The 27686-nt window shown below is 34.5% G+C and overlaps 1 protein-coding gene and 1 long non-coding RNA gene across 4 annotated transcripts; both read left to right on the forward strand.

The window, feature by feature from the left end:
• Window positions 1–17655: 17655 nt before the first annotated feature.
• LOC131616842 (GDSL esterase/lipase At5g33370-like) lies at window positions 17656–19276 on the forward strand. The gene is made up of 5 exons (XM_058888301.1): window positions 17656–17959; window positions 18094–18221; window positions 18319–18561; window positions 18637–18889; window positions 18959–19276. Exons 1-5 carry the CDS (start codon window positions 17704–17706, stop codon window positions 19180–19182), a joined length of 1104 nt encoding a protein of 367 aa, XP_058744284.1. The 5' UTR covers window positions 17656–17703; the 3' UTR covers window positions 19183–19276.
• Window positions 19277–21846: 2570 nt separating this feature from the next.
• On the forward strand, window positions 21847–25774 carry LOC131616851 (uncharacterized). 3 transcript variants are annotated; one of them, XR_009288264.1, is made up of 11 exons: window positions 21847–21970; window positions 22071–22213; window positions 22349–22468; window positions 22701–22846; window positions 23004–23128; window positions 23238–23501; window positions 23957–24177; window positions 24325–24360; window positions 24488–24553; window positions 25258–25351; window positions 25443–25773. It is a non-coding gene; the product is annotated as an uncharacterized LOC131616851 (long non-coding RNA). The 3 variants fall into 3 exon arrangements; XR_009288263.1 differs by lacking the exon at window positions 21847–21970 and having other exon boundaries at window positions 21977–22213; XR_009288265.1 differs by lacking the exons at window positions 21847–21970; window positions 24325–24360 and having other exon boundaries at window positions 21977–22213; window positions 25443–25774.
• The last annotated feature ends 1912 nt before the right edge of the window (window positions 25775–27686 follow it).

The raw sequence follows: 27686 nt of genomic DNA on the forward strand, positions 1-27686 counted from the left end.
GACACCAAATACCACTTTTTTTTTTCAAAATAAATACCCACGCCTTTTTAATTTCATCAATAGAAATAATAAAATATGCCCCACCACAATAAAGATTTATCATCCATCCATCATGCAATATAATGCAATTTAGACCTAATTAACCTCGTTTTATGAAAATAAAAAATACTTTAGCGTTGGTGACAACGAGCTTAGAATCACATTTTTTCATGCTTAAATACCTATAAGTTTCATAGTGTTTCATTTAAATGTGTTCCTAATTTTTGTGTTATACGTTTTATTTACTTATTTATCCTCCTATTTCTTTTAATTAAGCAACTTCAAGTTACACAAAAGCCAACATATAAGTTGGATATTAGAAAACCTGTTGAAGAAATTAATCTCAAATCATTTGGCAAAATGTTTGTTAAACTGTCTTCAAGAGATAGATACTATATAATACTAAATGTTAGAAATAGGACAAGTATACCAACTTAGTGTACTTACAATGGAAACCAATTTATATGTTCATTTTGCTGTGAGCATGGTCCAGTGGCCATTTGATTCCCAACACCCAGCTGTTATATGACCATAACAGGGGAAAAAACAATAGTTAATTTTGCTAAGATTCTATCTACCGTTGGTTGATGGCGGTTTCGCATGGTCTTTTTTGGAAAAAACTCTACTTTTTTAGTGACTACATGCTTTAACTAAAAGAAAGAAAACGCTGAACGTGAAGTTGTGAAGTCAGTGAAAATGGAGGGGGCTGTTTTTTACCAAACCCCACCTTATTTATGTTGATCACATGCACATGCATGTGTAAATTTATGTTAATCACATGTGCTCCCTATGCATAGTTTGTGGGTAAAAAAAAACGTGTGTATTTCTATCAATTACTATTTAAGAGATTTAGTATGTATCATATTTTTTTACCAAAAGAAATTAATAAAAAACACAACAATAAAAAAATCGTAGTCTTTTCTGACGATTTTGGGCATCTAAGAATTTTTTTTGAGGAAGAAACTTCTTCTTCTAGGTCGTTGGACGTTCTTTTATGAAATGTTGGCGGAGGAATAAGTCGCGATAAAGTCCCAGTGCCTCCCATTTTGTCTTATCCGAAGAGGAAATACAGGAAAATTTGCAAAGGAAGGAACGCGTTAGAGTTTTTTTCAGCTCCTTTTGCTGACTGAAGGTTGTGAACCTAGCGATGTTGAAGTGATGGGTACTCCTACGACTCTTAGTACTGGGGCCGCTCTAAGCGATGTCAACATTATGGTCGGTGATTCTCAGAGTGGTTGGTCCTTCCGGTTTCAGCGGAGAAGAGGACATGCAATTCTTTTGATGAATACATGGTCCCGTTTCATGAATGTCTATTTATAAAAATAGGACTTTGGCTGCCTTTTTAAGAATTTGAGCTAGCCATCCTAAAACATTTAAAAGTCACTCATTTCCAACTTCATTCGGAGTCATGGGCATACATGAGGGTCTGTGAGTTGAGTACAACCTTTGGTACAACCTTTGGTTCAACCCTTTCACTCTAGAATGAGGCGATTTCTTGGGACATTTTTTCTTGGTGAAGCCCCTCACCCCCACCACCCACTTTTTTTTGCTATATCCCTGCCGATTCTCCTCAATACTTCCGAATTTCATACACAATGTATTGGTCCAAGCTCCATTTTAATTGGTCTGTTCACTCCTATTGTACTCGGTCGGGTTCTCTTTCTCCAAAAGAGGAAGAATAAATCTTATCCTATTTTCAAGGACTTGGTTATGAGAATGGGTTTGGCTCTAGTGAGGTGCCTTTTACTAATGTAAGGAAAAGGTGGATTGATATTCATGTTATTTTAAGTGTAGTTAGCTAAGAGGAGAAAAGGAGGATTTTTTGTTAGGGCGGAATCTTATGTTTCTTTTTTGTGACATTTGTGATTGCGTTTTGCACATATCATGGATAAAGTAAGTAAATTGACGTGTTCTACAACCTTGCATATGCTAAAGGTATTCGAGCTATGGTGAATACCGATACTTCTGTCTTTGCCCCCACACCTCTAGAGACCATTGCTCCTTCTCCGACTTCTTATCCTACCTAGGTTTTAGAATCTTCTATTTATGTACGTGAGGTTGATCATCTTGTGATCACTGTGACTACTTTAACAGTGGGCGAACCAACCTTACCTTTGGTTTCGACCAAGAGGGCCTGTGAGGAGGAACAACAGTCTCCTCGGACAAACTGTTCTCCAAAACGAACTCGGGTTGCTGAGGACAATGCTTCAGGGGAGGTGACTCCCTTCATAAAGATACCAAACATCTTCATTGGCTACGGAGGGACGTTCGTTTTGATCGTGAAAGCCTTAATTACATGATTTGCGAAGGAAACAAAGTATTTGATTGTAGTGAAATGGTGAAAGTGCCTCTGAAATTTTCCTACTTTTTCCAATTTGGTGCATTGAATACTGTTAGCTACCATTTTTGTTTCTAAAATTTCTTGTTGTATTTAGCACTGTTTTAGTAGAGTTTTGATTTGTACATGGTGTTCGGAAATTTCCTTGTCTTTCCCGAGGAGAGGCCTAGGATCGGCAAAATCGATGTCATGTGGTTGTACTTTATACTGTGCTCCATTTCAAAGAGGATCGTTTTTCGAACAAGGTTGGGATTTATTGGTTGTTATTATAAATGTGAAAAAAGTCTAGAAGGGAGTTGAATAGGCAGACCCCCTTTAAAAACTTATTTAAAAAATTTAAATACATAATCAGAGTTTGATGGGCGGATGCTAAAACAAAAAAAAATGGAAGTGTAGAATCTCATCAATATGAATTGTAGCAAATGTATTTTGATGTTATCACTAATATTATGATCAAACAACAATCTAAACCAAATAATATCATTCAATTTGCTTAATCCAAGCAAATTAATATCTCAATGTAGACATCACTTTTATCACAATCGAGTTAAGCACGATTCGATAAATTTGATGCAACATTGACAAATGCATATACAAAAAATCACTACATGTGTTATCTCACCTAGATGACATACAAATTATAATATGAATTAACTTTTAATTGATGAATGAAGAAAATTATATATATATATATATATATATATATATATATATATATATATATATATATATATATATATATATATAGTGGTCCCACAACCGCCCTCGCTATTCCTACTCCATTTTTCAATGTTTTGAAACCATTGTAGAACTGTTTTGCTGAATGCTATCTCTCATGTTGAGTATGAGAAGATATCTAACAGGGAAACTGCCTATGATATATATGAGTCATTGAAAATGACCCATGAGGGAAATGCTCAAGTCAAAGAGACTAAAGCTCTTGCTCTAATCCAGAAATATGAAGCCTTCAAGATGGAGGATGATGAAGATATTGAGAAGATGTTCTCAAGATTTCAAACGCTAACTGCTGGATTAAGAGTTATGGATAAAGGCTACACCAAGGCTGATCATGTAAAGAAGATTATCAGAAGCTTACCCAGAAGATGGGGTCCAATGGTGACTGCATTCAAGATTGCCAAGAATCTGAATGAAGTTTCGTTGGAAGAGCTTATCAGTGCCTTGAGAAGCCATGAAATAGAGCTGGATGCAAACGAGCCTCAGAAGAAAGGTAAGTCTATTGCGTTAAAATCAAATGTTAAAAAATGTACTAACGCTTTTCAGGCTAGAGAAGAAGATCCTGAAGAATCTGAATCTGAAGAAGAAGATGAACTGTCCATGATCTCCAGAAGGGTAAACCAACTCTGGAAGAGAAAGCAAAGGAAGTTCAGAGGCTTTAGAAGTTCAAAGAGATTTGAACAAGGAGAATCTTCTGGAGACAAAAGATCTGAAAAGAAGAAGGCTGTCTGCTATGAGTGCATTGAGCCTGGACATTACAAGAACGAGTGTCCAAAACTTCAGAAGGAGAATCCCAAAAAGAAGTTTCATAAGAAGAAAGGTCTTATGGCAACATGGGATGATTTTGAATCAGAATCAGAATCAGACTCTGAAGAAGAGCAAGCCAACTTCGCGCTAATGGCTACAGAAGATGATGGATCAGAATCTACATCAGAATCAGATTCTGAAGAGGTATTTTCTGAACTATCTAGAGAAGAGTTAGTTTCCAGTTTAACAGAACTTCTGGAACTCAAGGCTCATCTTAGTATCAAATACAAGAAGCTAAAAAAGTAGTTTGAATTTGAAACTAAGAAGCTGGAATTGGAAAATTCTGAAATGAAGGAAAAAGTTTTAAATCTATCCAAAGATAGTGGATCTCCTTCTGAAACAGAAAAATCCATTCCTAGCATGAATCATATTCTGAAAGAATATGACTCGAGCTTCAGAAAGTTTTATATAGAAGTATTGGCAGAAGTCATCTTGCTTCTATGATATATGGTGTTTCTGGAAACAGAAGGTTTGGTTTTGGCTATGAGGGTGATACCTCACATAAATTTGAACCTGTTGATGATCTGAAGATCACATACAAGCCTCTGTATAACCAATTTAAATTTGGCCACTCCCATGATATTAGGCACACATCACATGCTCAAAGCTTTCACATAACACACACCAAGAAGCATGTGACAAAACCTAAGAAATATCATGGAACTCAGAACATAAACTATCATTCTGTTCCTCCTATTTCATATAATGCTAAACCCAAGTTCAATCAGAACTTGAGGAAAACTAACAAGAAAGGACCCAAGAAATTGTGGGTACCTAAGGAGAAGATAATTTCTGTTGCAGATATCCTTGGCTGCAAAGAGGACAAAAAGCAAAATGTCATGGTACCTGGACTCTGGGTGCTCGCGACACATGACGGGAAGAAGGTCTACATTCCAAGACCTGGTGCTTAAACCAGGTGGAGAAGTCAAGTTTGGAGGAGATCAGAAGGGCAAAATCATTGGCTCTGGAACCATAAGTCTTGGTAACTCTCCTTCCATAACTAATGTACTTCTTGTAGAAGGATTAACGCATAACTTATTGTCCATAAGTCAATTAAGTGACAATGGTTATGATATAATCTTCAATCCAAAGTCTTGCAAGGCTGTAAGTAAGAAGGATGGCTCAATCCTATTTACAGGCAAGAGAAAGAACAACATCTATAAGATTGATCTTTCTGATCTTGAGAAGCAGAAGGTGACTTGTCTTATGTCTGTTTCTGAGGAGCAATGGGTCTGGCACAGAAGATTAGGACATGCTAGTTTGAGAAAGATTTCTCAGATTAACAAACTAAATCTGGTCAGAGGACTCCCAAATCTGAAATACAAATCAGATGCTCTTTGTGAAGCATGTCAGAAGGGCAAGTTCTCCAGACCTGCATTCAAGTCTAAGAATGTTGTTTCTTCCTCAAGGCCGTTAGACCTCTTGCACATTGATATGTTTGGCCCAGTCAAAACAGCATCTGTCAGAGGGAAGAAATATGGATTAGTCATTGTAGATGATTATAGCCGCTGGACATCGGTAAAGTTCTTGAAACACAAGGATGAGTCTCATTCAGTGTTCTTTGAATTCTGCACTCAGATCCAATCTGAGAAAGAGTGCAAAATCATAAAGGTCAGAAGTGATCATGGTGGTGAATTTGAGAACAAATTCTTTGAGGAGTTCTTCAAAGAAAATGGTATTGCCCATGATTTCTATTGTCCTAGAACTCCACAGCAAAATGGAGTTGTAGAGCGAAAGAATAGGACTCTAAAAGAAATGGCCAGAACCATGATCAATGAAACCAATATGGCTAAGCATTTCTGGGCAGAAGCAATAAACACTGCGTGTTATATTCAGAATAGAATCTCTATAAGACCTATTCTAAATAAGACTCCTTATGAAATGTGGAAGAACAGAAAGCCCAACATTTCATATTTCCATCCTTTTGGATGTGTATGTTTTATTCTGAATACTAAAGATTATCTTGGTAAGTTTGATTCTAAAGCACAAAAGTGTTTCCTTCTTGGATATTCTGAACGCTCTAAAGGCTACAGAGTATACAACACTGAAACGTTGATTGTAGAAGAATCAATCAATATTAGGTTTGATGATAAGCTTGGTCTTGAAAAACCAAAGCAGTTTGAGAATTTTGCAGATTTTGATATTGCTATATCAGAAGCAGTAGAACCAAGAAGCAAAGCTGCAGAAGTTGATAGTCTCAGAAGCAATGGATCAGAAGATCAAGTTGCTACATCTTTAGAGAATCTCAGGATTTCTGAAGAGCCAACAGTCAGAAGATCACCTAGACTTGCATCAGCTCATTCAGAAGATGTGATCCTTGGGAAGAAAGACGATCCCATCAGAACAAGAGCATTCCTTAAGAACAATGCAAATTGTCAATTAGGTCTTGTTTCTTTGATCGAGCCAACTTCTGTTGATCAAGCTCTAGAAGATCCAGACTGGATAATTGCCATGCAAGAAGAACTCAATCAGTTTACAAGGAATGATGTATGGGACTTGGTTCCTAGACCAAAAGGATTTAACATCATCGGCACTAAGTGGGTATTCAGAAACAAGCTAAGCGAGAAGGGAGAAGTGGTAAGAAACAAAGCCAGACTGGTTGCTCAAGGTTATAGTCAGCAAGAAGGGATTGACTATACAGAAACCTTTCACTAGTGGCCAGGTTAGAATCTATTCGTCTATTAATTTCTTTTGCCACTCAACACAACATCACTCTTTATCAGATGGATGTTAAGAGTGCCTTCTTAAATGGTTATATAGATGAAGAAGTTTATGTCCATCAACCTCCTGGTTTTGAAGACTCCATGTCTCCAAATCATGTTTTTAAATTAAAGAAATCATTATACGGATTGAAACAAGCTCCTAGAGCTTGGTATGAACGTTTGAGTTCTTTCCTTCTGGAAAATGGTTTCACTAGAGGAAAAGTGGACACTACTCTCTTCTGTAAAACATTTAAAAAGGATATTTTAATTTGTCAAATATATGTTGATGATATTATCTTTGGAACATCTAATGCTACACTTGGAAAGGAGTTTGCTGAGTCTATGCAGGCTGAATTTGAAATGAGCATGATGGGAGAACTCAAGTATTTCCTTGGGATTCAAATCAACCAAACTTCTGATGGAACCTATGTTCATCAAACGAAGTATGTGAAAGAACTTCTAAAGAAGTTTAATCTTTCTGAAAGCAAAGAAGCCAAAACTCCTATGCATCCAACATGTGTCCTAGGTAAGGATGAGGTAAGTAAGAAGGTAGATCAGAAGTTGTACAGAGGTATGATTGGATCTCTTCTATACCTAACTGCTTCTAGACCTGACATTATCTTCAGTGTTTGTTTGTGTGCTAGATTCCAATCAGATCTGAGAGAATCTCATTTAACTGCGGTTAAGAGAATTCTGAGGTATCTGAAAGGTACTACTAATGTTGGTTTAGTTTACAGAAGATCCAAAGAGTACAACTTAGTAGGATTCTGTGATGCTGACTATGCTGGAGATAGAATAGAAAGGAAGAGCACTTCTGGAAGTTGTCAATTTCTTGGAAGTCATCTGATCTCATGGTACAGCAAGAAGCAAGCTACAATTGCCCTCTCAACAACAGAAGCAGAATATGTTGCTGCTGCTGGTTGTAGCACACAAATGCTATGGATGAGAAGTCAGCTGGAAGATTATCAGATATATGAGAGTAACATTCCTATTTTCTGTGATAATACTTCTGCTATATGTTTATCTAAGAATCCTATCTTACATTCAAAAGCTAAACATATTGAGATTAAACATCATTTCATAAGGGACTATGTTCAGAAGGGTGTTATATCTTTAAACTTTGTGGATACAGACCATCAATGGGCTGATATCTTTACAAAACCCCTTGCTGAAGATAGGTTTAAGTTCATTCTGAAGAATATCAGTATGGATTTATGCCCATAATGAGAAGATGAGAAGATCTTATGTATGAGTATCTTCTGAAATGAGATTGGATTAGTCTTTTATAAGAAGTTCTGATTGTAATCAATTAGAAGTAGTGATCCTGTTATTACTAACGTTTCATTGTCTAAGTTGACTCAGAATCTCTTTAAAAGTAGAACAGCTGTAACTGGCTATCCAGATGGTAAACACGTGTTCACTAATTCTGGACAAGCGTGCGTGCAGTTGAGGGGACGCCTACTTAGGTAACTGTGCTAATCACTTCTTTTGTCATTATTATCTCTCCTCACGTCACGTAACATTAAATGCCATTCATCATTTCAGTTTCTCTTTATACCCTTCAAACGTTTCGTTTCCCTCTATTTATTTCTCTCTCTCTCTCTCTCTCTCTCTCTCTCTCTCTCTCTCTCTCTCTCTCTCTCTCTCTCTCTCTCTCTCTCTTTATCTGCATTTTGCATAAACCCTAGTTTATTCATCTTCAACCTAGCATTCACCATGAATCCGTCTTCAAGTTCCTCTCAAGAGGTTTCTCCACTGAAAACTCGCTACATTCCTCCATCAGAAATGGAAGTTTTGTGTAAATCTTCTGTGGACTCTGATGACTTGGGTGCTTATGGTTTCAAACCAAAAACGAAGACGAAGACTCAAGGGTGGTCGATCTATTTGAATAGGGTTGTATTCTAAGCTAAGATTATGTTAGCTAAGATTATGTCTAAGCTAGGGTTGTAGTCCTTAAGTCCTTGTAGTTTTCTTTCCTTGTTGCATCTATTTTCTGCATACATCTTTTGTAATTCTGTTTGTTTAATCAATGAAAAGTTTAATTCTGTTTCTTTCCTTTGTCGTTTTCTACATCTGAATCTTTTATATTCTTTTTTGATGTTATGACAAAAAGGGGGAGAAAATATGTGATAAATGATTTGATTTAATCAGTTGCTTTACTAACAGAACTTGCAAAGTTCTATGCTTTAAGTTGTGTTGTTGCAGGAATTGAAGATCAACATGAGAAGCAACAAGATGAATCAAGTTCTTGGATTCTTGAAGCAAGCTGAGTGCTATGAAGCTTCAGAATCAGAAGCAAGAAGCAAGAAGGAAGAATGTTCAGATATTCTGATGATAGAATAAGATCTGAAACATTATTTCTATTTGTTCTGATACATTTTATATGGATCTGATACATTCTATATGGCTCTGATACATATTATGTGTTCTGAAACATATTCTATGTTCTGACTCATTCATGCTGACTTTTGTCGTTTAGTTTTGTTCTGTAACATTTCAGGATGTAGAGATGCTCTGATGATGCTCTGGTACATTCAACAATGTTCTGATACAATCTAGCATGAAGTGATGTAAGAAGAAATTCAAGCTCTGAAGTTGTCCTAATGGAAGCAAGAATCAGAAGCTGTAAATGTTCTGAAGATCAAAGAAATTCAAGTTCTGAAGCTGTCTGATGGAAGCAGGAATCAGAAGCTGTGAATGTTCTGAAGATCAAAGAAATTCAAGTTCTGAAGCTGTCCGATGGAAGCAGGAATCAGAAGCTGTGAATGTTCTGAGGATCTAAAGAAATTCAATGTTCTGAAGCTGTCCTATGGAAGCAGAAATCAGAAGTCATGAATGTTCTGAAGATCAAGCACTGTGAACGTCTCTACTGAAATACTCAGGGAAGTCTTTTATTTATAAAATTCTTCTAGTATTAATTTCAGGGGGAGATTGTTAATCTCAGGGGGAGACATATTCACATGCTTATGCTATAGCTGTGTAAATTGTCTTTAGCCGTCCATTCTTTCTGATCGCAAATTCATATCATTTATATATGTTTTTGTCATCACCAAAAAGGGGGAGATTGTTAGAACAAGATTTGTTCTTATCAATATTCTTAGTTTTGATGATAACAAGGATATGAATTTTGTGTGAGATAATGTGGTACTCTAATACATTGCAATTTCCCTTTCAGGAAATATATAAAGAGTATGCACAAATCAGCGCTCAGAAGCTTTGTCTCAGAAGGTTCAGCATGCAACATCAGAACATGGTCTGGCAAGACATCAGAAGATGGTCAAAGCAGAATCAGAACATGGATCTATGGAAGCATCAGAAGAACTTGAGATCAGAAGCAGAAGCACTGAAGTTCTCATGGTATCACGCTCAGAAGCACTTCAAGGTCAGAAGACAAGAAGATGCTATGCACCAAGCTGTTTGACTCTGATGATATTCAAACGTTGTATACACAAACATCAGATCAGAAGAAAGTACAAGTGGCAGGCTACGCTGACTGACAAAAGGAACGTTGGAAGCTATTAAAGGCAACGTCAGTAGACACAGCGTGAACAAGGCTCGAGGTAGTTGACAAAAGCGTGAAACATTAAATGCAATGCTGTACGGAATACGCAAAGCATTAAATGCTCCCAACGGTCATCTTCTCAAGTGCCTATAAATATGAAGTTCTGATGAGAAGCAAGGTTACCAATCCTGAACGAACTTATTCTGAAAAACTTGCTGAAACGCTGTTCAACTCAAAGCTCAGAAACTTCATCTTCATCAAAGCTCACTACATTGCTGTTGTAATATATTAGTGAGATTAAGCTTAAACGTTAAGAGAAATATCACTGTTGTGATTATAGCTTTTCAGAAGCATTGTAAAACTCTTATTTGATTACATTAATTTGTAAGTAACTAGAGTGATCAAGTGTTGATCAGGATACTCTAGGAAGTCTTAGCTTGTGTCTAAGCAGTTGTAATTAGAGTGATCACGTGGTGGTCAGGATACTCTAAGAAAGTCTTAGCTTGTGTCTAAGCATTTGTTCCTAGAGTGATCAGGTTGTGATCAGGATACTCTAGAAGACTTAGTCGTGGGCTAAGTGGAAAACCATTGTAATCTGTTGCGATTAGTGGATTAAATCCTCAGGTGAGGTAAATCACTCCGTGGGGGTGGACTGGAGTAGTTTAGTTAACAACGAACCAGGATAAAAATAACTGTGCAAATTGTTTTTATCGTTCAAGTTTTTAGACTACACTTATTCAAACCCCCCCCCCCCCATTTCTAAGTGTTTTTCTATCCTTCAGACCTAAACTAGGGCGCCCTTGCCCAAGAAACGTGTCTCCCAAGTGTAACACCCATTTTCTAAACCCCAAATATATATATATATATATATATATATATATATATATATATATATATATATTCACAGAGTAAAATAGAATTCATACAATAAAAGGTGTCACATGTCGTTTCCAAAACACTTGAAAACCAAACATAACATTCCAATAGCATGCACCTGATCAATTTATAACACATATCGAACTTCATGTTTCTCAAGTATGCATATCGCGACGGAAATATAATTTCTCAAAATAATTCCAATGATTACATCCCATACTATAATCATCTACCAACATAATGACCATCTAATATCATAAATGTGTCATATAAATTCAAACATAGGCACCAAGGCCACTTAACATAATATATACAAATATAATGTTAAAATAAGATAAGTAGAACAATATCTCAATCATTTAAACATGAGTTCAAGTACCCCTCGTGTTACATGACTAGAGCATTTACTCAATACCTAACAAAACGACAAATAACTGATAAGCTCCTCGGCTAATCCTCGTGCAAGCACACTACTCATTGGAACCTGGGCAATGTCGCATTGAACATCATTCAAACAGAAGGGTGAGAATTCACATCATAATGGATACATATAATATAAACAATGAAAATAGTACATAACAATCCAACAAATTCATCATTGTACTTCATAATTAAATGAGCTCCACAAACATTGCACATAACACAAATTTCCAATTATCACATCAGCACACATTCATTCCAAACATCACATAGCAAATCAATGTGACTCCAAATGCAATTAATACGACTCATGCATGTGGTACCATCTGAACATCAAGCTAACCGCTCCCAATTCCATATTCAATAACGAGATCCACGCTTCCGATTCGGCAAGAACAAAGCCCTTCAATATGAACATATAGTCCATCGATTCCAATCCACATAGGAACAAAACCACCCTTTTATTTCCACACAAGGATCAAATAAACCAAAACAGAGTATCATCTCACATGAATGCATGTGCAACAAGACTCACAATATATGCAATTAAGATTATCACACAATCTTAATTATCCAAGCATATCACAATAATTCGCACAATTCGAATTATCCACCAAAATGTTGCTTTCGCACCGGTTCCGACCTACATATTAGATCGACTAATCTGGCTCGTGCTACAGAAACACGTGCACTGGCCAAGCATTGTTTCTGCCAGGAATCAAACTCGGTATTCCCCAAATGTCGTCCTTTGCACAGACTCGTTTGCCACTCGAGCATTCACATAGCATTTACCAATCAAAAATAACATATATCATACAAGCAAATCAATTTCATTCTCAAGAATTACCAAAAACAACATATACATTTGCTAAATTTAAGCACCATGTATAGATACAATTACCAAAACATATGCAATTAAGAATTATTCATATAATCTTAACATTCGAGCATATTACCATAATTCAACATACTGAATTATCCACCAATTGTACAACATACATTCATCATATAACAATTACAACAATGCATAACAATTAGCATTAATCAATTTAATATATCATAATTAGCACATGGTACACAATACCAATACATGTTATTTTCAAATAACAATAATTCATGACATATACAAACATAAATACATGTCATTTCTCACAATCACACCTTTATTAAATCATCTAATGCCAACAAATATATTTTTATCAACAAGTTTATTGCACTAGCTTTCCAACGCTTTGAACGTCGCTCAAAACGGACTTACGGTTCCAAAGATATGAATTTTTGAAGTTTTACAAAAATGTTGTTTCAGCATTGTGCAATCGATTGCACCCAGACAGCAATCGATTGCACCCTGTCAAATGTTAAAAGAACCCACTTCTAATAAAGTCATGGTCATCAGCCTGTGCCCAATTGTATGTCCAAACAATCCTTGTATACAAACTTAGAAATGCTTTGAAAAAATTCTTCTATAATAAAATCAGATGAATTTGAGATACAAACTTCATTTCTTTTAGATACTAAACCAAAATGATGCTTAAATTTACTTATATGAAAATTGAAATGCAATTTAATGATGTGAAAAATATTGAGATGCAATTGAATGATAGAATTTGAGTGATGCATGAATGTATGGTAAGTGCTCAGACGAAATAATAAACATACAATGCATTCAGATGAATGAAACATAAGTTGCACAAATAACACACATACATGTTTCACACAAACATCGCATATAACATACAAGGATGATAATAAATAAGCATACTACAAGAAAAATAAGGGAGGTTGGACTGATCATGCCAAGTTTGACGATCTATTGCTTAACTTGCTGCACACGTAAATGAGTAGTAGACGATAATAAATATGTCATAAGCCAAATACAGTCAATCATATACAAATGAATATGATTGCATTACACATATGAGATACACCGTCATACACTCCTTCATAAGGCACTAGATGAACTCATACAACATATGTTTTAATCATATTTGCTTGATATTTAAGAATAAGCATATGATTGGCTACTTCGTTGCTTGATAAATGTTAGACAATCTCGGATAATTGTTTCAACACTTGAAGGAGATACGGCTCTTTCAAAACATAATACTTTGAACCCTTGATTGTTGGTTGAAAAAACAGTGAACATTGCCAATTTGCATAAATTGTCTTCATCTTCTTTCACAACGAACTTGGAAGAGTAGGCAAATAGAGATGCTTCTTCTTCCATTTTCGGAACAATCCATAATTCAAAACAATTGTCACATAATAGTACATCGTTAGATTTTATTAATAATCATCAACGCAAAATAAAGAACATAATGCTATATTTTAAAAAAAAAATCCTGCACACACCTCAAAGTTTTGTTAGTTAAATTCTGGATGAATCAAATTTAGAGAATCACTTAACTCAATTAATGATCAAATAACATCCTAGTAGAGAATTACTTGACATTATTCCACATTGATCAGTCAATGATGAATCAATCATTAGGATATCCATGAAATATGTTTGGTTTCCACATATATGAGAAAGCTTTCAAAAATAAAAAATTTAGGATCGAAACGACTTTATATTCTTGACTTTTGAATATGCTTAGAATCGATCAAAAGACCTGCTCTTAGGCCACTTGTTGGTTGGGAATATAAATGTGAAAAAGGTCTAGAAGGAGCGGGGTTGAATAGACCAATTCCCTTTAAAAACTTAATTTAAAACTTTCGATACAAAATCAGAGTTTCATGGGATAATTCAATTTCAATGTTATCACTAAGAGTATGATCAAACAACGACCTAAACCAAATAGGATAATTCAATTTTATTAATCCAGGCCATTTAATATCGTAATGTAGCATGCCTTTTATCACTAAGAGTATGATCAAACAAGGACCTAAACCAAATAGGATAATTCAATTTTCTTAATCCATGCAATTTAATATCTTAATGTAGACATGCCTTTTATCACAATTGAGTTAAGCACGACTCAATAGGTTTGATGCAACACCAACCTTTGCTTATACAAAAAATCACTACATGACTTCTACTATTTTCAAGAGTTAATATACAAGTATTTTGATACAACTAACTATCATTAATCTTAACACTAATAGCCAAATTGCATTAGCCAACACATAGATCAAATGACAATTCCTTCTCTTAATGTAGATACTCTACTACTACAAAAAAAAATATCTTTAATGATCTTGATTCAATAATATTTCTATCCATAATAACCTACTCCAAGCTTCCTTTATGCAACATTAATTCCTCGAATCTGAAGAAGAATTGCTTGAGCGAATGCCATTAGCCTCTAATAATTAGATAACTCCCAACTTTATTCTACGACAACCTTCACATGGTTTCACCAAAGTGTTCAATGAAGTATAGAGACACTCTTCTCTCTTTGTGAATAACTCATAACCAAAATCCATTTCCAAGAATTGATTTGTCCACCAGACACACAAAAACATAATTTCAAAGAAAAACATTCCCTAATGTACTTTTAGTCTCACTCTCACACTCAATCTTTAGAGTTAGAGATCCATAACAATGGTTCTTGACAAAGGTTGAAGATGATGAATATTATATGAAAAATCTCACACATACAACTAAAAATTACAAATCCTAATTCTAGGAGATTAATTACAAGGAATCAACAAAGGGTTAGGTGTTCGTGAATGTAGAACACACACACACTAGGGGGGAATAAATACAAACTCTCTATGCGAGCTACAAGCCCCCCTAAGCAAGGAGGCCTCAACAAAACTCTATAAATATGAGTTCAAGTCATTCAGTTGAGAGGACTCTTGTTGGTTTCTAGGTAAAGACTTTGGCAAATTTATTTCATTGCAATTCATATAAAAAAACACAGTAGAGGAAAAGAGATGGATATTGAAGGCACCGACAAAGAACCAACACAGATGTTATTCAACTTTTCTTCTAGATCATAATTGTAAAGCAACAATCAGCAAGCATAGCTAATTTCTTTTTTGTTGGGGCTAGATGTAGTCGTCCAAATGCTCATGCATTGATTGATAACATGGTGTTTTATGTAATTCTTTTAAGCTTTAGTATTGATGAATTTTTCTTGCTTAATGCTTGTTTTAGATTCGCTACCTAAAACATATATTCATAGTTTTGATTCGATATCGAGATATATTTGTTATTTCTAGATCCAGGCTTTTAATTTTCCTGATGTTGAACTCTAGAGATAGATTTAGGTTTAGCACCCACAAGAACTATCAAAACGTAATACTATCATATTAGTTAATAGGCTAAGAAATCGTCTATTAGGTAATATGATGGATTTCACGTTGTTGACTTAGACATAAGCTAGGACGCAGAGCGATGAGTGGTAACATTAATACCTAATTACAATTGCATATTACTAATCACAATCATACATGAGGATAGGTTGATAAAATCAAACCCCAATAATTCTTTTCAATTGTTAACACCAAAGTTTAATTTACATTCTTATAAGACAATTTAATAAACAAACAAAATTTTACAAATCATCCTTAAAATCATAGAAACTTTTGAACAATTTGTGAAAATACATAAGTCCTTGTGGAGATAATAATATATACTTACTATTGTACTAACAACGCTACTCTTCACATTTTTTTATATGATACCTACATAATAAAGCATGAGATGTAGGAAATACTTTTACAACAAAATCATCAATGAGGTATCGCGATCACTGACAATCACTTGTGGCATGTTTTCTGAGCCTTTCAACATAGTGTGACACATTTCTAGGGCATGGATCCTCTAACTTCCCCTTCTCTACCTTTTCCTAACTTTCTCTCTATCTCTCACTTGATATACTTTCTCTCACTAATTTTTCCCTCCAAAATTAATATCACCATCTCCCTTATATCATATAAATATTGCCTAAAGTCACTCTAACTTTCCCTCCTTAAAGTTAGAGGATCTTTACCCACATTTCTATGGCCAATCTAACATTATACTCCTTTTCACGTTCCAAAAACGCAAAGACAATTGATTAAGTCATCTATGTAAATGTAACACCAACAATTTCATTAAAAAGCATGAACTTTTTGGTCTTATATGTTGCTTTAACTATCAATATAGTATTAAGGGTGTGTTTGGATTGACGGTGAACAGAATTGATTCTAGTAGAATTGAGTTTGATAAAATTGATTTTAATAGAATTGATTTTAGCATAATTGATTTATGTTTGGATACATTTATGTAAAAGTGAGTTGAATAATAAATTTCAATGTAAAAATCATTCATAATCAATTCTGGAGGTAGAAGCTACAAATTCTAGCTTCAAGTAAAATCAATTCTGGAGGCAGAATTAATTCTACTTTTTATAAAACAAACATCTCAAAATCATCCAGAATCAATTCTACACCTCTAGAATTGATTATGGGGCTTCTAAAAGTCAATCCAAACATGTTATAAATGTATTAAACAACTTGATGGATTTGTGATGCGTCCAAAATAAATCTCCAAAACTAACTTGCTAAGAGACACTAAAGTGTAACCAACAACCTCTTAAAATTACTTAGAGACACAATCATTCCATAACAAAGATTTTCAAATAATTCTCTTGGACCTATTGGTTCCACTATAAAAAACAAATGAGACAGTAACAAAACAAAAAAACCTGCCTCCACCTTATAAACGCTTTTTCCAAAAACAATCTCTATTTGATCACTCATACTGGTGTCATACCCGTCCTTGATTTGACCAATCCGTTGAGTTTCAAAACAATGACATTTTAGCTTAGCAGTATAACAAGATCTTGCTTTTGAACTTTAGTTAGCTCCAACTTCTATGCTTATCATTGTTTTTTTATCTTGTACTACAATTTTCTCTTCTTACATTTACTTTGTACTGCAACTTTTTCACTATGCTCAACTTCAACTCTAGTTCAGCTCATTTTCAATAAATTGTTTTACTTCATTCAAAAAATCTTACTACATATATATGTGGCATTATTGCACTGGAGGATGGGCACGGACCCCAATGTTCATTGATTCAAAGGATGATGTTGTTTTGGAATCTTATGAATATGCCATACATTTGTTGAAACAATGAACTATAGCATTTAGTTATCTTACTTGATTCAGCTACTACTTTAAACATGGAAGGTGAAAAAAAATTCCATAGTAAATTAGTAACACATTTATCAATGTGGTAATTATATATCACTCTTTGAAACTTTCTCTATATATAACACTTTCCAAACCATCACTTATACTCACTTCTACATCATACACAAAAAATTCAAGTTTCACTTGTAGTAGTAGTCATGGCTAGTTCTTTAGTTTTAAAGTCTTGTTGTTGTATAATAATGATAATAACAATTTTGTTTATGGCTTTTGGTTTTGGTTATGCTCAACCAACTAGAGCTTTTTTCGTTTTCGGTGATTCGATTGCGGATAATGGGAATAATCATTTCTTAGCAACGACGGCTCGTGCTGATACTCCTCCTTATGGCATTGACTTCCCTTCGCATAAAGCCACCGGACGTTTCTCTAATGGCCTAAACATTCCAGACATACTTAGTACGAGTTTAATTTGTTAGATAAATATTATCGAATTATACGTTAGTTTTTAGAGTTCGAACCCTAGAGAGTACTATTATATTTTTTATTAACAATGCTTATTAACTCTAGTCTCTCATTTGCATGCAATGCAGGTGAGCAACTTGGTTTAGAACCAACTCTTCCTTACTTAAGTCCTTTACTAGTTGGAGAAAAACTTTTAGTTGGAGCAAATTTCGCGTCCGCGGGGATTGGAATTCTCAATGATACCGGATTTCAATTTGTAAGTTTTGATTTCAAAAAATAATTAGCAAGAAGAATCAAACCCTAAACTCAATTGAAGTTGATAACATGTAATATATCAAATAATGTTTTGGCAGCTAGAAGTCTTGCACATTGACAAGCAATTGAAGCTTTTCGGTCACTACCAGCAAAGGTTGAGTTTACATATTGGTGAAGAAGAAGCGAAGAAAGTTGTGAACAAAGCAATAGTACTCATCATTCTCGGAGGCAACGATTTCGTCAACAATTATTATTTGGTCCCATTTTCAGCCAGATCTCGCCAATTTTCTCTCCCGGACTATGTCACCTATCTCATTTCTGAGTACAGAAAAATTCTAAGGGTTAGTTATAATCATTTCACAATAAATACTACTTTGAAACATGTGCCATTTCATTAAACAACCATGCATGTGCAGAAACTTTATGATTTGGGAGCTCGTAAGGTTCTCGTAACAGGTACGGGACCAATAGGCTGTGTGCCAGCTGAGTTAGCCTTGAGAAGCAGAAATGGCAACTGTGACGTGGAACTCGAGCGAGCCGCGGCATTGTACAATCCACAGCTTGTTGAAATGATTAAAGGACTTAATAGAGAGATTGGTTTTGATGCTTTCATTGCTGCTAATGCACATCAAATGCATATGGATTTTATTACCAACCCTCAAGCTTATGGTATGTGAACCAAACTTTGTTTTTTTGTTTTTTTATTGAACTTGGCAATGAATTTTGGATTATCAACAGGTTTTGTTACATCAAAGATAGCATGTTGTGGACAAGGGCCATACAATGGGATTGGACTTTGTACACCACTTTCGAACTTGTGTCCGAATAGAGATCTTTACGCGTTTTGGGATCCTTTTCATCCATCTGAGAAAGCTAGCAGACTCATAGTTCAACAGATCTTAACTGGTTCCAATGAGTATATGCATCCTATGAATCTTAGTACTGTTTTGGCCATGGATTAGTTCTGTTGTTTCATTCATACATTGCACTGTTTGATTCTAGATATCTTATAGTTTAAGTCCCTAGTTTCCATCTTGTGTCTTATAAATTTCAATTGCTAATGTTGCAGTAATAAAATGTTGTAGTATTCTTTTTGTTGCTATGATGTAAGGTTCCTTTGGTGTTTGGAAATATTGGAGAAATTAATTGTGATTGTGTAGTTTTTGATTTTCATGATTAAATAATATTGAGAATTTTCAAATATGGGGAAAAGATTACTATTGTGTGGGGGTAATGGTGGATAGTGCATGTGATGAACAGCCAGTCATAGCTCATAAATTGTATAGATAGACTTGTCATGTGGATGGAAACTTTTGAAAAAGTGAAGATATTGTCCAATATTTAAGAGTACATTGTAAATCTACCAACATACTATTAAGATGTATTGTACCTCTACAACATAGTATTAGGCCTAAAAAACATTATGTTAGAACTGTTGGTAACATATTTTATGCTACAGGGGAAATAAAACCTGATTATGATTCCTGAAACCATTCATTTGCAAAACAATCTAGTTGCTCCGTTTTAAACAAATAAAAGCTTAATTAAATTAATAATTTTATTATTTTACTAAATCACACCACACTCTTGGTTGTTCCTCAAAACACTTCTTTTTCTCTAATTTTAATTAAAATTAAATAATTAACAATAATTTAATTACATTTCTATTCTCCCCAAATAATCGAAGAAACCACACTTATCACATAAATAAATTAATATAAATTCAATTAAAAATGAATAACTACAGCTGGAGTGTTACATCTGTATAGCAACATCATCTTTTGTCTAGTTTGGAAATCTTTCAGTCATTCTTTGTTCATGAGACTCAAGCGTCCCTTGAAGTTCTTTTTTTGTCATGGCTAGACATGGCAATAAAACCCAGACCCACGGGTACCCACCCGAACCCGCCCCGAAGTTGACGGGGAAAACCCGCTTTGACTGGGTTTGGGTTCGGGTTTGGGTTTTCCCCGATTAGAAAACATGGGGATGGGTCGGGTAATGGAGACACTAGTACCCACCCCGAACCCGTCCCCGAACCCGCCCCGTTTATTTCAATATATACATTATTATTTATATTTCATAATTTATATTATTAAATATGTGGCTAATGTTTTAATAATTTGATTTGTATTTGTTATTTTAAATATTTGAAATATATGTATGAAATTTTTTGAGATTGTTTTATTTTGTTATTTATAATATAATTTGATTTTTGAAAAAGTAAATATTTTTATTAAAAATTGATTTTACGAAATACATGGTGGCGGGGCGGGGATACCCGAACCCGTTAAGGACGGGTTTGGGTTTGGGGTGGGTAACGGGGATTGATTGGGAATTCGGGTTTGGGTTTGGGGGAGGTAAAAACCGTCCCCGACCCGCCCCGTTGCCATGCCACTCATGGCTGACATGTCCTTTCATTCTTCTATGGCTACTGCCATATTGACATGATCGAATTTTAGAAGCAGTGACCTCAAGATTTTGCAACTATCGATCTTGATGTCAACACTTCTCCACACATTTTGATTTGATTCACCAGTTTTATAACCCTAATGAAGAAGTCATACTTTTAGTTTCCATCTGAAGAAACTCATATATTTTTTTGTGAGTTTGTAACCTCGCCTCTTTCACCTTCTCAGCACCTAAAAAATATTTCTCTAGGATTTACCATGCTTCCTTTTATGACTCTACATCTCCAATTTTCTCAAAGTTGTCAGGATAAACACATTGATGGATTATAAAGAAATCTTTATAATCTTTCTTCTTTAAACCTTTATGTGCAGCATTTTGTTCATCTGTTGCATTTTTATAAATGGTGTTACTCCATTCTTCACAAGATCTCAAACATCTTGATGGAAGAAGATAACCTTCATCTGCTTACACCAATTATCATAATTCTTACCACTCAAGATTGGAAGATTTGTTGGAAAATGCCCGTTTGTATGAGAAGTCATTTCTGTATACTTCCCAAGAATCATAGTCAGTACTCTAGATACTAGATGTTGGAACTGGTCTTGATATGACGTCATTCAATCACTTTCTTGATTGATTCAAGATTTCTCGTTCTTCACTCTGAAATCGAGTGATTCAACCACACCTTGGTTGCAAGATGGTTCCCTCGCGCAATGATTTGAAGAGAAAGTGGGAGAAAGAAAATTAGGGTTTTAGGGGATGAGAAGAAGATGGATTAATTCTATAGAGTTTCTCACTACTAGAAATTTGGCCTACGGCCACACTAAAATTTCCCACAGCTCAGAAACTGTGGCCACATATATGATTTGACCATGATTTTAAAAACGTAGAATTATGTTATAAAATATTGGATCTGGAATATGAAACTGTGGCCTTTACTTTAATTGTCACGGTTATACAACTGCGGATATTTTAAGCCACAAAGGAAAACTGCGGCCTTATGATTTTGACTAAAAACTATGACCCAAATCCAAAAAATTAGTCCCGCCCATTTTTTTCCTCTTTTCTTTTCGTTTCCCTCTTCTTAATTAATTTCTTTTATAATATTTTTTAATTAAAAAACATTAAAAATATAAATACAAGTTCTCATTTTAACCTAATTTTTACTCTCCCCCTCTCATTCTGACTTTCTCTCTTCATATTGTTCATGACCAAAAGAAAATTCAAAATGATTTTCCAGCAACACACGGTGGCCGGAAATCGCCATATGGCGGCGACTGCGACGACCGGAGGTCAAAACCTCTAATTGAAACCTCTAACCTAATCGTTACATTCCCCTGAGTACGAAAATCTCCTCATTTTGCTTTGATTCTCTCTCATATTCTTATAATCGGGCCAACAAGGAAACCCTAGATCTAACCAAAAATCAAATTTAACACAGACGGTGATGACATAGAGAACGAGGCCATGGGGGAAGGAAATAGGAGATATCGATCTTCACGGTGGTAATATGAATAGTCAAAGAGTTCAAGGGTTTACCTGGAGCGACGCACGAGATTGCAGATTGAGAAGGCCGGAGATGAGGTAATATTAAGCGTCCATATTCTTCAGCTTCTTCTTGCTTCTTCTTTGATTTCTATATTCAATACTTCTTCTTCTCCTTCTAGTAATGGTGTTAAAATTTTCTGCTAAAGTTGGTTGTACTTTTGGAGTTCTCAGGGTGGCATTGAAGACGGTGAAGAACCGAAATCTGTTGCGATTAGAGAACTTCGAGAAGAAACTGGAGTAGTATCTGCCGAGATAATCGCCGAGGTTTCTTTGATGATTACATCAACAATGGTACTCTAGCATTAAAGTTCTTAAATGATCCTTTTTTAGACATTCTAATTCTATGGTTTCTTTGATTTGCTGCTAACCCTTTTCTCAGGATTTGTTAGCACTGATGTTTTGATTTGTATTTACTTCATTATTGTTTAATCATTTAAGTTAGTTTTATTCTATGCGAGATTTGTATATTTTCAATGTTTCTAGTATATATGTTTCTAATTTTTCTTTACCGATGACATTTCAGCTTTGTTGCCATGATGCATCTCTTGCCATAAGACATGTTCTTGAGCGATTTCAGTCTGTTGTGATTACATCTGGCACATTAAACCCTATAAATTTGTACCCTTGTCTTCTAAATTTTGAGCCTGTTGTAATCCTAACCCGTGGAAGGTATTCCCACTAAATCTCGTTAATACACTTTCAACACTTGCTTTCATTTTAAGTTTGATCCTTCAATTTCTCTTTTGTTCTCTTTTGACTTCCACAATCCTTTTACCAATAGTGTCTGTTACATAGTTTTATGTTGCTAAAATCATATATTTTGCAGGAAATAAATCAGTGTAAACTTGTCTTTTTTGAGACTCAAGATGTGGTAGAAACAACATTGGCTCTTTACAACTACCGCAAAGCTTGTGATTGTGGAAGAGGCGCTATCTTTTTTACAATTGCGAGGTAAGATAAGTGAAACAAATATACAATAGTTTTCATATATTAGCCTAGTTATTACAAAATTTCCTGTAGTGTTCCTGTGTTTGAAAGACTGCTGGTTCTTGCTGTACAGGGAGTTTTCTTCAATGCATTCTTTGTGGTTTACATACTCTCCCCAAAGCTGGCTCATAGAGTTGTTGGGTACCTTGAGGAGGAAGCTATACATTCCTACACCGAGTATTTAAAAGACATTAATAGTGGTGCAGTTGAAAATGTTCTGGCTCCTTCCATTGCAATTGACTATTGGAGGCTTCCCAAGGATGCCAAATTGAAAGATGTTATAACAGTCATTCGTGCCGATGAGGCTCACCATCGAGATGTTAACCATTTTGCTTCGGTGAGTGTTCTTTCTCACTTGTCTAATGAAAACAAGTTCTCCATAAAAAATTTACTTGTTCAAGTCCACCCACCAACTTATCATCTTAAGCTTGTGTTTACGGTATATTTATTTTTGTGCTTCTTTCATGTTATCCTCTTGAACTTCTTTCCGCGAGCATGGAATCCAACAAAAAAAAAGGATGGTAAAAACTAAGATTCGTAAAAATTTGCACAAGTGCTTAGACACTAAAAGGAGAAATCAATAACTGAAAGAATATGCTTTTGCTTTTGTGTTACAGATCCGACCTATATGATCCGACCACCACTATGCTTATTGTGATGAATTAATTAATTTACTTGGTTTCAGTGTTAACCATATATATAATTTCCTTACATATTTCATATAACTTGGGGTTCGACTTCTACGTTTTCCAAAAATATAGTGTGCTTATATTTATTGTCATGTCTATGCAGATACAGACTTAAACATAAAAGAGTTAACATAAGAGCTGTTAAGCATTGGTGCAGACAGATTTTGGAAGGTCTCCTTTATCTCCATAGCCAGGATCCTCCTGTCATCCATAGAGATCTCAAATGTGATAACATTTTCATCAATGGTAACCAAGGAGAAGTCAAAATCGATGATCTTGGCCTCGCTGCAATTCTCCGCAGATCGAATGATGTTCACTGCGTAGGTATGTAAACCAATAGAAGAGTTTAAATAAGTCGATCATAACTAACAAGTTCTATTTCGGTTGACATATATGCTTTTGGAATGTGTATATCGAATGATCTTCATATCTCTGATTGTTTACATAATTTGCATCTTGGTGATCACATAGAGATTCAGTGGAGGAGAAATAAAGAATATCCTTGTGGTCTGTCCCTTTTTCCATATTCATATATTCTTCTAAGCTTAATCTCTAATACTATTTTCTTTAATGATTTGTTTTGTTTCTGAAGTTGATGAATATGAAGTTGAATATCCTTGTTGTTGTGTTAAAGGTATGATAGTGGGAGCATCGACTTCGTCTGAGAATGAGTGATGTTCTTCTCTTAACGGCTGATGAGGTTTCACTTATAGCTCTCCTCATATTGCTTCTATTCTTAATAGGACTGTGATTGCTTATAATTTTTTGCTTTAGGCTTGTTCTCTACTATTTATGGTATGGTTTTGTTTAAGTTCTCTGTTCTTTGTTTTATAAAATATGAAATTTTTCTTTTTATCTCTTGTTTGAGAAACATATAGGACTGTGATTTTAGGAAGAATGCAGAAAGTGAACCAACTTTTGAGCTATTTAAGATGCTACAGAAAGTAATCCATGAATGTATAAGTTGTATTCTCAAATTCAAAAATTACAAACACCAATATCAAGGCATTCTCAAAATAATAAATCAACTCATAATCAAGTGTGTTTTGATATATTATTTTTAAACTTGACTTTAGTTTTTCCTTGATCGCTTCTGTAGCTAATGTTTTGCGGTTTATGTTAGATTTAATTAGTAGTCTGGAAATTAGTCCTAGGAAATTACAATAATTTAGTTAATGGAAGGACTAGTTCAGCCCTTAGTTAAAAAGTAAATGATTGGCCTTACTCTTCTAACATCAAACTTGTAAACATCATTGCTGCCCTGTTATTGGAAGAAATAACTTTATATAAATTTGAATATAAGGGTGATGGTTATACAACATGTGAAGGTATTCCTTCTAGAATATATTAAAGTTTCATCTTCATTTTATTTTTCAAATATGAAAATATATATTCTGGTTTCAGATCATGATTCACTGCAGTCACCGGCTTGTTACCTGTAATCAAAATGATAAGCAAGTTGGTGCTTCATATATCCTGATGCTTTCTGAAAATCCAGGTTGGTGCTTCATATCCATACTAGTTTATAATAATCATGCAGTTTTCAATTGTTTTCTGAAGGCCAAGCTAAAAAAATTTCATTTTAACAGGCATATCTGAAGAAGAAAAGAAACGTCTTATGTACTGTGTGGTTATTGGAGGTGGTCCTACAGGGGTGGAATTTAGTGGTGAATTGAGTGATTTCATCACGAAAGTCTTTGTCACTCAAGTTTTAAACTACGTCTTCTGCATATCTAAAGTCTTTGTCACTCAAGTTTTTATATTTAGTTTTGGTTCAGGTTTATTAGATATATAATGTACTTAGTCAATCATATACTGATGCTATTGTCATTGATGTGTAGACAATAAAATAATTTGTATTCATAAAATTATAGTAATCAAATTTTAAATTCTTTAAAATTGGCGCAAGTGATTGGTGTGTTGGATTAATACAAGCCACTAAATTTATTTACATTAAATTTATATTAAACTGTGGCAAGATAAATGGTTTAGAATTCATAACATATAACCACGGTTTTAAATTTGTGGTCATAACCAAACCGTGGCTATATCTTAAACCAAAACGGTATGTTAAACGTTAAATTGAAACCGTGGTTTTACCATATGGCCACAGTTTTTAAGTCATGGCAAGTACAAACCGCGGCCTTAATCAAGCTACCTAAACCGTGGCCTAAAAAAGCCACGGTTGTAAAAAAGGCGTGGTCTATACCAAAAAACCGTGGACTTTACTTTAGGCCACGGCCGTATACTCCACAGTTGGATTTCCGTAGCCAAACCGTGGCCTCAGCGTTACGCCACGGTTATTTTGCATATAGCCTCGGTTTTCTGGGCGTGGCAGGAGGCCTTTTTTCCTGTAGTGGATCTCTGTATCTGAATACTTCATGTTACTTCAAATGTTCTCTTATTACAAATGTGGAGTGTCTCACTATTTATAGTGAGACTACTTACACGTCACACAATCTCTAAGCAACTAACTGGTTTGCTAGCTTCGACAGATTGTGTTAGACTCTTTGACAGACACGCACTTCTTCTACTTGTTGTATTTGACTTTCAGTCGAGTACACAGAGCTTTTCTACCACATGTTGTGTTCGACCTTCTGTCAAGTGCATACAGGTTCGACAGCTGTGAACTAAATTTGACTCTACCAACTACATATTGATTCGACTATGTCGAAATTACAATGATGCTTAACACAAATAATTACATATTTAACAATTCACTGCCATATCTTCCCGTCAAAGGGTTTAATTTGGTGACCTCATTTGTGATGATGTTCTAATCTAGTGACCATTTTCCCAAATTAGGTTGTAAATCCTCACCTTGAGGAGATGGTTCTAAAAACTTCTCATTCTTAGGTTGTGTAAGAACACCTTAGCTCCGGTTTATCTATCCACGAGTTTTGGAACTATGGAAAAACCTAGCCTAAAGTTGTTTATAATAGAGGCTTAAGTTGGTCATTGAGTTTAGCACTTCGAGATTCTTATGCTAGATTACTTTTTTGACCGTCTACAAGAATGCATTATTTAACGTGAAAAAGTTAATTTGGCATGTTTACTTGTTTTTGTTAATTGATTCCCAGAAAATATAATTGCTAAGCAACTAATTTAAGTTAATATAAAATATAGGGTTATTACCATTTTTGCCCCCGCCATATAGGCGACTTTTGGTTTACCCCTGTAAATTTTTTGTTTTGTAAAACTAACTTTGCCAAATGAAGATTATGTGGTTTTAGACCTCGCCAGCAAATGGCACAAGCCAATTGCATATGTGGCATGCTGATTGTGTAATTCTTTTATTTTTTTAATATTTTAAAATTCAAATATGCTGATGTGTAATTATATTATTTATTTTTTATTATTTTTAATTCCACGTAATATTTATTTTATTTTTTATTTATTTAACTCCTTACTACCAAAGCACTTACCACTACGCCATATAAATTTGTGATGTTTACACACAATGCACATATTATTATCACTTAATTTTAAATTTTACTTTAATTATATAATAAACTGAAATTAATTATATATAAAATAATTAAACAGAAATAATATATATAAAATAAACTGAAACTAATTGAAATAATTTAAATATATTAATTTAAATATATTAATTTAAATATATTAATTTAAATAATTAAATTATATATATATAAATCAAAACTAATATAAACTTAAATTATAAATTATTCTCTTAAATATATAATTTTATTCTAATAAATAAACTGAAACTATTATTAAGCACTCCCCTCCACTCAAATGCTTGAGCCTTTACCACTACACTATAACAATTGGTTTGTTAATATTTCACATGATATTTATATGTAGTAAAC

Source organism: Vicia villosa, linkage group LG1 (genome assembly GCF_029867415.1).
Source record: "Vicia villosa cultivar HV-30 ecotype Madison, WI linkage group LG1, Vvil1.0, whole genome shotgun sequence".
Taxonomy (NCBI): Eukaryota; Viridiplantae; Streptophyta; class Magnoliopsida; order Fabales; family Fabaceae; genus Vicia; species Vicia villosa.

Bases quoted from the DNA above. Each gene is read 5' to 3' on its own strand.
- LOC131616842 (XM_058888301.1), top strand. From the start codon at position 17,704: ATGGCTAGTTCTTTAGTTTTAAAGTCTTGTTGTTGTATAATAATGATA. The intron at 17,960-18,093 runs GTACGAGTTTAA...CATGCAATGCAG, and splicing joins AAACATTCCAGACATACTTA to GTGAGCAACTTGGTTTAGAA. The intron at 18,562-18,636 runs GTTAGTTATAAT...ATGCATGTGCAG, and splicing joins AGTACAGAAAAATTCTAAGG to AAACTTTATGATTTGGGAGC.